The sequence below is a fragment of the Bombina bombina genome, chromosome 9, assembly GCF_027579735.1.
Source record: "Bombina bombina isolate aBomBom1 chromosome 9, aBomBom1.pri, whole genome shotgun sequence".
In the NCBI taxonomy this organism is placed as follows: Eukaryota; Metazoa; Chordata; class Amphibia; order Anura; family Bombinatoridae; genus Bombina; species Bombina bombina.
This window is the reverse complement of record NC_069507.1, coordinates 283,179,830-283,194,049: the sequence shown is the minus strand read 5'-3', so window position 1 is coordinate 283,194,049 and position 14,220 is coordinate 283,179,830. Positions and strand designations below refer to the sequence as shown.

The window sequence follows — 14,220 nt, the reverse complement described above, 5'->3', positions numbered from 1 at the left end:
CATTCTATCAGTACTGAGATACTGGTATCTCTATAGAGCTAAGGTATTGGTGACCCCCCTCATCATGCATATGGATGGTATATATCCATTTTATCAGTACTGAGATACTGGTATCTCTCTAGAGCTAAGGTATTGGTAATTCTCTCATCAGGCATATGGATGGTATATATCCATTTTATCAGTACTGAGATACTGGTATCTCTATAGAGCTTAGGTATTGGTGATCCCCTCATCAGGCATATGGATGGTATATATCCATTCTATCCGTACTGAGTTACTGGTATCTCTATAGAGCTAAGGTATTGGTGACCTCCCGCATCAGGAATATGGATAGTATATATCCATTCTATCAGTACTGAGATACTGGTATCCCTCTAGAGCTAAGGTATTGGTGATCCCCTCATCATGCATATGGATGGTACACATCCATTCTATCAGTACTGAGATACTGGTATCCCTCTAGAGCTTAGGTATTGGTGATCCCATCATCAGGCATATGGATGGTATATATTCATTCTATCAGCACTAAGATACTGGTATCTCTATAGAGCTAAGGTATTGGTGACCCCCCTCATCATGCATATGGATGGTATATATCCATTTTTATCAGTACTGAGCTACTGGTATCTCTCTAGAACTAAGGTATTGGTGATCCCCTCATCAGTCATATGGATGGTATACATCCATTCTATCCGTACTGAGATACTGGTATCCCTCTAGAGCTAAGGTATTGGTGATCCCCTCATCGGGCATATGGATGGTATATACATCTATTCTATCAGTGCTGAGATACTGGTATCCCTTTAGAGCTAAGGTATTGGTGATACCCTCATCAAGCATATGGGTGGTATAGATCCATCTATCAGTATTGAGATACTGGTATCTCTCTAGAACTAAGGTATTGGTGATTCCCTCATCAGTTATATGGATGGTGTACATCCATTCTATTAGTATTGAGATACTGGTATCCCTCTAGAGCTAAGGTATTGATGATCCCCTCATCAGGCATATGGATGATATACATCCATTCTATCAGTACTGATATACTGGTATCTCTATAGAGCTAAGGTATTGGTGATTCCTCATCAGGCATATGGATAGTATACTTCAATTCTATTAATACAGAGATACTGGTATCCCCTCTAAAGCAAAGGTATTGGTGATCCCCTCATTAGGTATATGGATGGTATATATCCATTCTATCCGTACTGAGATACTGGTATCTCTATAGAGCTAAGGTATTGGTGACCCCCTCCTCATCATGCATATGGATGGTATATATCCATTCTATCAGTACTGAGATACTGGTATCTCTCTAGAGCTAAGGTATTGGTGATCCCCTCATCAGATATATGGATGGTATATTTCCATTCTATCAGTACTGAGATACTGGTATCTCTCTAGAGCTAAGGTATTGGTGATCCACTTCTCTCATTCAGATATAAAATGAGTGTCTGGCGTTTTACACTTAAAAGATTAGTTGTTTAGCACAGTTGTTTACTCCTTGCCATGGTAGCTAATGTAGTTCGGTAAGTTTATTTACTAAGGTATTAAGCCGAAGTATCATTTTATCACTTACCTACAAAGCACAGGAGAACAAGAACTTCTTTGTGAGACATTTCTCTTTCTTCTGGAGATTCATAAACGTCCTGTGATTAGGAAAGCAAGACCAGTAAATATATTACCAACCACAAACATGAAATAAAAACATGAAATGTAGGGAAATTATTCAATGAAAACCCCTGAGAGACACAATAAATGCACATGGGCAGGGAGTACGCAGTGAGAGCGAGCACATAGCTCACAGTAAGTTCCCAATGAGCTGTGTTTCATTTTATTGGTGGCTGTTCATATTCACTGGGCTTTAAGATTTGAAGCCCTTCCAACCCATTTGGAAACCCAGTTTTGATATTTTCCAGCTGTTAACATCACTAATTCTGGTGTTGTTGCAATATGAATACATCTTCTGTAAAACCTTATATGGCTGTGCAGGGAACTCTTGTTAAACACAAGAAAAACTATAACAAATGGGAACATTGCAGGGTCTTAGAGGGGCTTCACAGACAGCAAAATATGTGAAAGGGAACAAAAACCATGAAGTACAACCCAAGGTGATGTTATTTGTTCTGAATGTTATTTCATATGATTTTATGTCACATTCATTAACATCTGAACACTAGTTGCAATCAATAAAACTTCTATAGATAGTAGATTAGCTGAGCACACGTGTGATGTCATTTTACCCTGTAAACTGCTTGTGCACAAACTATAGCATTATATAGAATCTGTGCAGACAGTGAGAGGCCAGAAGAATAAGTCAGCCATATGCTTTCAAAATATGAACGTATGCATGATCGATGGAGGGACCTATGGATAATATATGCAGTGAATTGATGACAGATGGGGCATTTGGATGATAGACTGGAGATGTAGGGATAATGTATGGGGTGTATGGATGATAGATAAGGGAAGCTTGGAAAACATATGTGAGTGTAAATGGTAGATGGAGGACGTATGGCTAATGGGGTGTCCAGATATCAGGGGCTTTTGGATACTATATGGGAATGTAGCTGGAAACTTACAGCTAATGAGGTGTGTAGATGTTAGATGGGGACTTATGGCTAACGGGGTGTGTAGCTGTTAGATGGGGACACACGGCTAATGGGTTGTGTAGTTGTTGGATGGGGATGTATGACTTATGGGGTGTGTAGTTGTTGGATGGGGATGTATGACTGATGGGGTGTGTAGTTGTTAGATGGGATGTATGACTAATGGGGTGTGTAGTTGTTAGATGGGACGTATGGCTAATGGGGTGTGTAGCTGTTAGATGGGGACGTATGACTAATGGGGTGTGTAGCTGTGAGATGGGGACGTACGATTAATGGGATGTGTAGCTGTTGGATGGGGACACATGGCTAATGGGGTGTGTAGTTGTTAGATGAGGACACATGGCTAATGGGGTGTGTAGCTGTTGGATGGGGACACATGGCTAATGGGGTGTGTGACAGAAGAGTGAGTGCCGAGGCTCACTGATGGGGGGTTGGACCCCCATGGCTTTCTTTATTCTGTGTTTTGGGGCTTGCCTCTCATGCTTGTATGTCAATAACAGTGGTGTATTGCCATTTGTACAAATTATGTCACAAACCAGTGTACAAAGAAAGATTTTCACAGTCTCTGCTTAAAAGACTGATTTACACATCTGAGCAGGCTGCTTCAAAGCAGAGAGTTAATTACTCATGGCAGTAAATCTTCTATGGACAAAAGTGGTATCTGGTCCATCTATTACCCTCAGATCTGGCATTTGTACATCCTCAGCCAGACTGACTACAATCTCAGCAGGTGATCAGGGGGTGGGACTGACAGCTGTTAATAGTGATGCCCCTCTGTGTGTTGGGTTACAATTGGTTGCCAAGATCATCGCTAGGGGACGTGTTGTGAGCTGACAAGAGAGATAGGCATTTTTCAAAACCACTTTGCCTAGGAAAAAAGAGAGAGTTATTCCAAGTTGCCTGAACTATCCATGGGTCGATTACCCAAGAGCTCTGTAAGGGGCTATAACAAGACTGTGCAAGAGGACTATTTGTATTCACCTGGGTTCTACTGACTGTGGCTGATAGAACAGGGTAGTTTTTTCTCCTAGCCCCAAAGTGAGTGTGTTCTTTCTGTATTTGTGTACTTCTGTGTGTTTGCCTATTTTTAGTGAATAAAGTACAATTTATTTCACCATTCGTTTTGCTCATTGAAATGATCCCAGTTAAACAATGGTATAGAGTGCTGGTCTCCCATGACAGGCTCTAAAAGGAAATTAATGGTGGCAGCAGAGTGATCATTTAACTTTTATGTTTAAAATCCTGTGGGGTCTAACATAAAAGAGAGCAAGCCCTGTAGATTGCAATCCCTCAAAACGAATAGTGACTTACACACGTTACACAGATCAATAAAGGCACAGGTTCTCTCTGTCACTTAGCTTAGTGCCGGCAGGCGAACATGGACCAGCGGTCAGAAAGATTCCAATCATGGGACCGCGCCAGGATTGTGGACCGGTGTAGCAGCTATGGGCTACCAACAGACGGTCGGTCCAAGACAGAGCTGGAGCAGGACTTAGAAGCTCATAAAGCAGGATTTGCTTGTCCGGAGGGGAAGGGCCCCTCAGCTGCAGTGGCAGCAGCCGGCAGACAACCCGGGGTGCAGGAGATTAATCCAGCCCCAGTGGTGGAAGGACATGTGAAGGGTGAGGGTGACTGTCTGGATACGGATAAACTTGTTTTGGAGAGTGTGGAGGGGGTAGGCCCTATGGCTACTGGACTCACCACCCCTGGACTCACCACACTCCTAGCCTCATGGGGAGAGGTGGAAACAACCAATGAGCAAATTCGGATGTTGGCAGCCATTTATGGAACAGCACCCCACTCCCACCTTGTCAACAGGGAACAATCAGCCCCCCGAGTGGACCACTACAGTTTTGGGAAATTTATCGATGGGATGGATCAGATCAATGGGTTCTTAAGAGATTTTGAGACTCAGTGTCGAAGATACCATGTGCCACCCCGGGACTGGGTTTTGAGACTAAACCCATTGTTATCCGGGAAGGCTAAAAGGACTTTGCAGTCCATCCCTGGCGAGGATGGGGATGATTATGGCCATGTGAAAGCTATGATCTTGGCACAGTATGCACTCACCCCAGAAGTTTACAGGGGCAAGTTCAGGATTGAGGAAAAGTTACCCCAAGAGTCCTATGTGTAATATGGGGCTCGCATGGCCTTGTATGGGACTCAGTGGGTGGAGGGATGTGGGGGTCGATAAATACCACACCCTGCTGGACTTAATGTTCCAAGAAAAACTTTTGCAGCAGTACCCCTCGGACGTGAGGGCATGAGTTTTTGACCATAAACCTAAAATCCATGTGGCAGCTGCTTAGCTGGTGGATGAGTTTGTGGTCAGTCGGCCAATAATTCACAAAAAACTGACTCCTAAACATGTGGCTGTGCCAGCTAAAGGAATTACAAATACTGCTCCGTGGGCACCCAAGCCAGCTGAAGCGGGTGCCCCCAAAGCTGCAGAATTTAAGCATGAGCAGCGGTGTTACCATTGCAACAAAGTAAGTAATATGTGACCAGATTGTCCAGATTGGAACCACTACAGGGTAGCCCATCAGGGGCAAAGAACCCCGGCTGCAAAGCCGGTCACCCGGGTGACTTGCACGTGAGCCCGGCTGATGCAGGGGTACGCTCAGGCATACTTGGATGACATTGTGGTGTTTAGTAGTTCGTGGGAGACCCATTTAGTACATGTAGTTTCGGTGCTTAAACGGTCCCAAGAAGCGGGGCTGACCCTGAAACCAACCAAATGTCAAGTGGGTATGGCAGAGGTATTGTACCTAGGACACCGGGTGGCAGGTGGGTACCTGAAGCCAAAACCAGCTAAGGTAGAAGCCCTCATTCAGTGGCCAGTGCCCAAAACAAAAAAACAAGTTATAGCTTTCCTAGGCACTGCAGGGTATTACAGGAAATTTGTGCCCCAGTATAGTGCCCTGGCCAACCCCCTTACAGATCTGACCCAAAAGTGACACCCCAGTCTGGTAGCCTGGTCTCCCACCTGTGAAAACTCCTTTGAGGCGCTGAAGACCGCGCTGGCTAGCGCTCCAATTCTAGCCGCACCGGACAACAGCAAGAAATTCTTGGTGCAGACTGATGCCTCGGACTATGGTATAGGGGCTGTGCTCAGCCAGGTGGGGGAGGAGGGGAGTGAACACCCTGTGGTGTATTTGAGCAGGAAACTGCTACCCAGAGAAGGGGCTTATGCCACTATTGAGAAGGAATGTCTGGCCATAGTGTGGGTGCTACGCAAACTGCAGCCCTATTTGTACAGCAGGAACTTCACTGTAATCACGGATCACAACCCCCTGAGCGAACAGTAAATTGCTGCGCTGGAGTTTGGCAATACAAGAATTTCATTTTTCCATTCAGCACAAAAAGGGCAGTGAGCATGGAAATGCGGATGGACTCTCCAGACAGGACAGCCCCAATAAGCCAGTTGCCACATGCAGGGTTGGGCGAGTTAAACTGCCGAATGAGGTGGTCATAACATTGCCCTTATTTTAGGGGGAGGTGTGATGGAAGAGTGGGTGCCAAGGCTCACTGATGGGGGGTTGGACCCCCATGGTTTCCCTTATTCTGTGTTTTGGGGCTTGCCTCTCATGCTTGTATGTCAATAACAGTGGTGTATTGCTATTTGTACAAATTATGTCACAAACCAGTGTACAAAGAAAGATTTTCACAGTCTCTGCTTAGAAGACTGATTTCCATATCTGAGCAGGCTGCTTCATAGCAGAGAGTTAATTACTCATGGCAGTAAATCTTCTAGGGACAAAAGTGGTATCTGGTCAGTCTATTACCCTCAGATCTGGCACTTGAAAAGGCTGCATTTGTACATCCTCAGCCAGACTGACTACAATCTCAGCAGGTGATCAGGGGGTGGGACTGACAGCTGTTAATAGTGATGCCCCTCTGTGTGTTGGGTTACAATTGGTTGCCAAGATCATCGCTAGGGGGCGTGTTGTGAGCTGACAAGAGAGATAGGCAGTTTTCAAAACCACTTTGCCTAGGAAAAAAGAGAGAGTTATTCCAAGTTGCCTGAACTATCCATGGGTCGATTACCCAAGAGCTCTGTAAGGGGCTATAACAAGACTGTACAAGAGGACTATTTGTATTCACCTGGGTTCTACTGACTGTGGCTGATAGAACAGGGTAGTTTTTCTCCTAGCCCCAAAGTGAGTGTGTTCTTTCTGTATTTTGTGTACTTCTGTGTATTTGCCTATTTTTAGTGAATAAAGTACAATTTATTTCACCATTCATTTTGCTCATTAAAATGATCCCAGTTACACAATGGTATAGAGTGCTGGTCTCCCGTGACAGGCTAGAAAAGGAAATTAATACAGGGTGTGTAGTTGTTAGATGGGGACGTATGACTAATGGGGTGTGCAACTGTTAGATGAGGACGTATGACTAATGGGGTGTGCAACTGTTAGATGGGGACGTATGACTAATGGGGTGTGTAGCTGTTAGATGGGGACGTATGACTAATGGGGTGTGTAGCTGTTAGATGGGGACGTATGACTAATGGGGTGTGCAACTGTTAGATGAGGAAGTATGACTAATGGGGTGTGTAGCTGTTAGATGGGGACGTATGACTAATGGGGTGTGCAACTGTTAGATGGGGACGTATGGCTAATAGGGTGTGCAACTGTTAGATGAGGCAGTATGACTAATGGGGTGTGTAGCTGTTAGATGGGGACGTATGGCTAATGGGGTGTGTAGCTGTTAGATGGGGACGTATGACTAATGGGGTGTGTAGCTGTTAGATGGGGACGTATGGCTAATAGGGTGTGCAACTGTTAGATGGGGACGTATGACTAATAGGGTGTGCAACTGTTAGATGAGGAAGTATGACTAATGGGGTGTGTAGCTGTTAGATGGGGACAAATGACTAATGGGGTGTGCAACTGTTAGATGGGGACGTATGGCTAATAGGGTGTGTAGCTGTTAGATGAGGATGTATGAGTAATGGGGTGTGTAGCTGTTAGATGGGGACGTATGACTAATGGGGTGTGTAACTGTTAGATGGGGACGTATGACTAATGGGGTGTGTAGTTGTTAGATGGGGACGTATGACTAATGGGGTGTGTAGCTGCTAGATGAGGACGTATGACTAATGGGGTGTGTAGCTGCTAGATGAGGGCGTATGACTAATGGGGTGTGCAACTGTTAGATGAGGGCGTATGACTAATGGGGTGTGTAGCTGTTAGATGGGGACGTATGGCTAAGAGGGTGTGTAGCTGTTAGATGGGGACGTATGGCTAATAGGGTGTGTAGCTGTTAGATGGGGATGTATGACTAATGGGGAGTGTTGCTTTTAGATGGGGACGTATGACTAATGGGGTGTGTAGCTGTTAGATGGGGATGTATGACTAATGGGGTGTGTAGCTGTTAGATGGGGATGTATGACTAATGGGGAGTGTAGCTGTTAGATGGGGATGTATGACTAATGGGGTGTGTAGCTGTTAGATGGGGATGTATGACTAATGGGGTGTGTAGCTGTTAGATGGGGATGTATGACTAATGGGGTGTGTAGAGACTTAAAGCAAGAAGACAGGGAATTATATTCAGGGGAAAAGAATCATAGGAAGGAGAGAGATCAGGAGAGCGGGAAGTATTGGGGTATGTGAAGAGGGAGATGCAGCAGTGAGGGGGTAACATAGGGAGGGTATAATGGGGGGGATGGAAGGTGCAGCAGTGAGGGGGTAATATAGGAGGGTATAATAAGGGGAGGGAAGGGGCAGCAGTGAGGGGGTAACATAGGGAGGGTATAATGGGGGGGAGGGAAGGTGCAGCAGTGAGGGGGTAACATAAAAGGGTATAATGGGGGGGAGGGAAGGTGCAGCAGTGAGGGGGTAACATAAGAGGGTATAATGGGGGGGGAGGGAAGGTGCAGCAGTGAGGGGTAACATAGGAGGGTATAATGGGGGGAGGGAAGGTGCAGCAGTGAGGGGGTAACATAAGAGGGTATAATGAGGGGGAGGGAAGGTGCAGCAGTGAGGGGTAACATAGGAGGGTATAATGGGGGGAGGGAAGGTGCAGCAGTGAGGGGGTAAAATAGGGAGGGTATAATGAGGGGGAGGGAAGGTGCAGCAGTGAGGGGGTAACATAGGGAGGGTATAATGGGGGGGGGAGGGAAGGTGCAGCAGTTAGGGGGTAACATAGGGAGGGTATAATGGGGGGAGGGAAGGTGCAGCAGTGAGGGGGTAACATAGGGCTGTTATAATGGGGGGGAGGGAAGGTGCAGCAGTGAGGGGGTAACATAGTGAGGGTATAATGGGGGGGAGGTGCAGCAGTGAGGGAGTAACATAGGGAGGGTATAAGGGGGAAGGGAAGGTGCAGCAGTGAGGGGGTAACATAGGGAGGGTATAATGGGGGAAGGGAAGGTGCAGCAGTGAGGGGGTAACATAGGGAGGGTATAATGGGGGGAGGGAAGGTGCAGCAGTGATGGGGGTAACATAGGAGGGTATAATGGGGGGGAGGGAAGGTGCAGCAGTAAGGGGGTAACATAGGGAGAGTATAATGGGGGGGTAAGGTGCAGCAGTGAGGGGTAACATAGGGAGGGTATAATGGGGGGTAAGGTGCAGCAGTGAGGGGGTAACATAGGAAGGGGATAATGGGGGGATAAGGTGCAGTAGTGAGGGGTAACATATGGAGGGTATAATGGGTGGGTAAGGTGCAGCAGTGAAGGGGTAACATAGGGAGGGTATAATGCGGGGGTAAGGTGCAGCAGTGAGGGGGTAACATAGGGAGGGTATAATGGGGGAGGAAAGGTGCAGCAGTGAGGGGGTAACATAGGAGGGTATAATGGGGGGAGGGAAGGTGCAGCAGTGAGGGGGTAACATAGGAGGGTATAATGGGGGGAGGGATGGTGCAGCAGTGAGGGGGTAACATAGGGAGGGTATAATGGGGGGAGGGAAGGTGCAGCAGTGAGGGGGTAACATAGGGAGGGTATAATGGGGGAGGGAAGGTGCAGCAGTGAGGGGGTAACATAGGGAGGGTATAATGGGGGGAGGGAAGGTGCAGCAGTTAGGGGGTAACATAGGGAGGTGCAGCAGTGAGGGGGTAACATATCAGGAGGTGCAGCAGTGAGGGGGTAACATATCAGTAGGTGCAGCAGTGAGGGAGTAACATATCAGGAGGTGCAGCAGTGACGGGGTAACATATTAGTAAGTGCAGCAGTGAGGGGGTAACATAGGGAGGTGCAGCAGTGAGGGGGTAACATATCAGGAGGTGCAGCAGTGAGGGGGTAACATAGGGAGGTGCAGCAGTGAGGGGGTAACATAGGGAGATGCAGCAGTGAGGGGGTAACATATCAGGAGGTGCAGCAGTGAGGGGGTAACATATCAGTAGGTGCAGCAGTGAGGGAGTAACATATCAGTAGGTGCAGCAGTGAGGGGGTAACATATCAGGAGGTGCAGCAGTGAGGGGGTAACATATCAGGAGGTGCAGCAGTGAGGGGGTAACATACCAGGGGGTGCAGCAGTGATGGGGTAACATATCAGTAGGTGCAGCAGTGAGGGGGTAACATATCAGGAGGTGCAGCAGGGCGGGGGTAACATAGGGAGATGCAGCAGTGAGGGGGTAACATATCAGGAGGTGCAGCAGTGAGGGGGTAACATAGGGAGGTGCAGCAGTGAGGGGGTTACATATCAGGAGGTGCAGCAGTGAGGGGGTAACATATCAGGAGGTGCAGCAGTGATGGGGTAACATATCAGTAGGTGCAGCAGTGAGGGGGTAACATCAGTAGGTGCAGCAGTGAGGGGGTAACATATCAGGAGGTGCAGCAGTGAGGGGGTAACATATCAGGAGGTGCAGCAGTGAGGGGGTAACATATCAGTAGGTGCAGCAGTGAGGGGGTAACATATCAGGAGGTGCAGCAGTGAGGGGGTAACATAGGGAGGTGCAGCAGTGAGTGGGTAACATATCAGGAGGTGCAGCAGTGAGGGGGTAACATATCAGGAGGTGCAGCAGTGAGGGGGTAACATATCAGGAGGTGCAGCAGTGAGGGGGTAACATATCAGGAGGTGCAGCAGTGAGGGGGTAACATATCAGGAGGTGCAGCAGTGAGGGGGTAACATATCAGTAGGTGCAGCAGTGAGGGGGTAACATATCAGGAGGTGCAGCAGTGAGGGGGTAACATATCAGTAGGTGCAGCAGTGAGGGGGTAACATATCAGGAGGTGCAGCAGTGAGGGGGTAACATAGGGAGGTGCAGCAGTGAGGGGGTAACATATCAGGAGGTGCAGCAGTGAGGGGGTAACATATCAGGAGGTGCAGCAGTGAAGGGGTAACATATCAGGAGGTGCAGCAGTGAGGGGGTAACATAGGGAGATGCAGCAGTGAGGGGGGTAACATATCAGGAGGTGCAGCAGTGAGGGGGTAACATATCAGGAGGTGCAGCAGTGAGGGGGTAACATATCAGTAGGTGCAGCAGTGAGGGGGGTAACATCAGTAGGTGCAGCAGTGAGGGGGGTAACATATCAGGAGGTGCAGCAGTGAGGGGGTAACATATCAGGAGGTGCAGCAGTGAGGGGGTAACATAGGGAGGTGCAACAGTGAGGGGGTAACATAGGGAGGTGCAGCAGTGAGGGGATAACATATCAGGAGGAGCAGCAGTGAAGGGGTAACATATCAGGAGGTGCAGCAGTGAGGGGTAACATATCAGGAGGTGCAGCAGTGAGGGGGTAACATAGGGAGGTGCAGCAGTGAGGGGGTAACATATCAGGAGGTGCAGCAGTGAGGGGGTAACATATCAGGAGGTGCAGCAATGAGGGGGTAACATAGGGAGGTGCAACAGTGATGGGGTAACATATCAGGAGGTGCTGCAGTGAGGGGGTAACATCAGTAGGTGCAGCAGTGAGGGGTAACATATCAGGAGGTGCAGCAGTGAGGGGGTAACATATCAGGAGGTGCAGCAGTGAGGGGGTAACATATCAGGAGGTGCACCGTGCAGCAGTGAGGGGGTAACATAGGGAGGTGAGGGGGTAACATAGGGAGGTGCAGCAGTGAGGGGGTAACATAGGGAGGTGCAGCAGTGAGGGGTAACATATCAGGAGGTGCAGCAGTGAGGGGGTAACATATCAGGAGGTGCAGCAGTGAGGGGGTAACATATCAGGAGGTGCAGCAGTGATGGGGTAATATATCAGGAGGTGCAGCAGTGAGGAGGTAACATATCAGGAGGTGCAGCAGTGAGGGGGTAACATATCAGGAGGTGCAGCAGTGAGGGGGTAACATATCAGGAGGTGCAGCAGTGAGGGGGGTAACATAGGGAGGGGCAGCAGTGAGGGGTAACATATCAGGAGGTGCAGCAGTGAGGGGGTAACATATCAGGAGGTGCAGCAGTGAGGGGGTAACATATCAGGAGGTGCAGCAGTGAAGGGGTAACATATCAGGAGGTGCAGCAGTGAGGGGGTAACATAGGGAGGTGCAGCAGTGAGGGGGTAACATATCAGGAGGTGCAGCAGTGAGGGGGTAACATAGGGAGGTGCAGCAGTGAGGGGGTAACATATCAGGAGGTGCAGCAGTGAAGGGGTAACATATCAGGAGGTGCAGCAGTGAGGGGGTAACATATCAGGAGGTGCAGCAGTGAGGGGGTAACATAGGGAGGTGCAGCAGTGAGGGGGTAACATATCAGGAGGTGCAGCAGTGAGGGGGGTAACATATCAGGAGGTGCAGCAGTGAGGGGGTAACATATCAGGAGGTGCAGCAGTGAGGGGGGTAACATAGGGAGGTGCAGCAGTGAGGGGGTAACACAGGGAGGTGCAGCAGTGAGGGGGTAACATCAGTAGGTGCAGCAGTGAGGGGGTAACATATCAGGAGATGCAGCAGTGAGGGGGTAACATAGGGAGGTGCAGCAGTGAGGGGGTAACATCAGTAGGTGCAGCAGTGAGGGGGTAACATATCAGGAGGTGCAGCAGTGAGGGGGTAACATATCAGTAGGTGCAGCAGTGAGGGGGTAACATAGGGAGGTGCAGCAGTGAGGGGGTAACACATCAGTAGGTGCAGCAGTGAGGGGGTAACATCAGTAGGTGCAGCAGTGAGGGGGTAACATAGGGAGGTGCAGCAGTGAGGGGGTAACATATCAGGAGGTGCAGCAGTGAGGGGGTAAAATATCAGGAGGTGCAGCAGTGAGGGGGTAACATATCAGTAGGTGCAGCAGTGAGAGGGTAACATAGGGAGGTGCAGCAGTGAGGGGGTAACATAGGGAGGTGCAGCAGTGAGGGGGTAACATATCAGGAGGTGCAGCAGTGAGGGGGTAACATATCAGGAGGTGCAGCAGTGAGGGGGTAACATATCAGGAGGTGCAGCAGTGAGGGGGTAACATAGGGAGGTGCAGCAGTGAGGGGGTAACATATCAGGAGGTGCAGCAGTGAGGGGGTAACATATCTGGAGGTGCAGCAGTGAGGGGGTAACATATCAGGAGGTGCAGCAGTGAGGGGGTAACATAGGGAGGTGCAGCAGTGAGGGGGTAACATATCAGGAGGTGCAGCAGTGAGGGGGTAACATATCTGGAGGTGCAGCAGTGAGGGGGTAACATATCAGGAGGTGCAGCAGTGAGGGGGTAACATCAGAAGGTGCAGCAGTGAGGGGGTAACATATCAGTAGGTGCAGCAGTGAGGGGGTAACATATCAGTAGGTACAGCAGTGAGGGGGTAACATATCAGGAGGTGCAGCAGTGAGGGGGTAACATATCGGGAGGTGCAGCAGTGAGGGGGTAACATATCAGGAGGTGCAGCAGTGAGGGGGTAACATATCGGGAGGTGCAGCAGTGAGGGGGGTAACATATCAGTAGGTACAGCAGTGAGGGGGTAACATATCGGGAGGTGCAGCAGTGAGGGGGTAACATATCAGGAGGTGCAGCAGTGAAGGGGTAACATATCAGGAGGTGCAGCAGTGAGGGTGTAACATAGGGAGGTGCAGCAGTGAGGGGGTAACATATCAGGAGGTGCAGCAGTGAGGGGGTAACATATCTGGAGGTGCAGCAGTGAGGGGGTAACATATCAGGAGGTGCAGCAGTGAGGGGGGTAACTATCAGAAGGTGCAGCAGTGAGGGGGTAACATATCAGTAGGTGCAGCAGTGAGGGGGTAACATATCAGTAGGTACAGCAGTGAGGGGGTAACATATCAGGAGGTGCAGCAGTGAGGGGGTAACATATCGGGAGGTGCAGCAGTGAGGGGGTAACATATCAGTAGGTGCAGCAGTGAGGGGGTAACATATCAGGAGGTGCAGCAGTGAGGGGGTAACATATCAGGAGGTGCAGCAGTGAGGGAGTAACATATCAGGAGGTGCAGCAGTGAGGGGGTAACATATCAGGAGGTGCAGCAGTGAGGGGGTAACATATCAGGAGGAGCAGCAGTGAGGGGGTAACATATCAGGAGGTGCAGCAGTGAGGAGTAACATATCAGGAGGTGCAGCAGTGAGGGGGTAACATATCAGGAGGTGCAGCAGTGAGGGGGTAACATATCAGTAGGTGCAGCAGTGAGGGGGTAACATATCAGGAGGTGCAGCAGTGAGGGGTAACATATCAGGAGGTGCAGCAGTGAGGGGGTAACATATCAGGAGGTGCAGCAGTGAGGGGGTAACATATCAGGAGGTGCAGCAGTGAGGGGGTAACATAGCGGGT

General features: G+C 49.1%; 1 protein-coding gene across 1 annotated transcript in view; it reads left to right on the top strand.

The window, feature by feature from the left end:
* Positions 1-4,976: 4,976 nt before the first annotated feature.
* Positions 4,977-14,220, top strand: part of LOC128640599 (hemicentin-2) — a gene marked incomplete at its 3' end in the record, with an annotated part of 32,580 nt that continues 23,336 nt past the window's right edge. Inside the window, 2 exon segments of the mRNA XM_053693067.1 lie at positions 4,977-5,098; positions 5,967-6,052. Of these exon segments, the coding sequence (XP_053549042.1) occupies positions 4,977-5,098; positions 5,967-6,052 (208 nt within the window).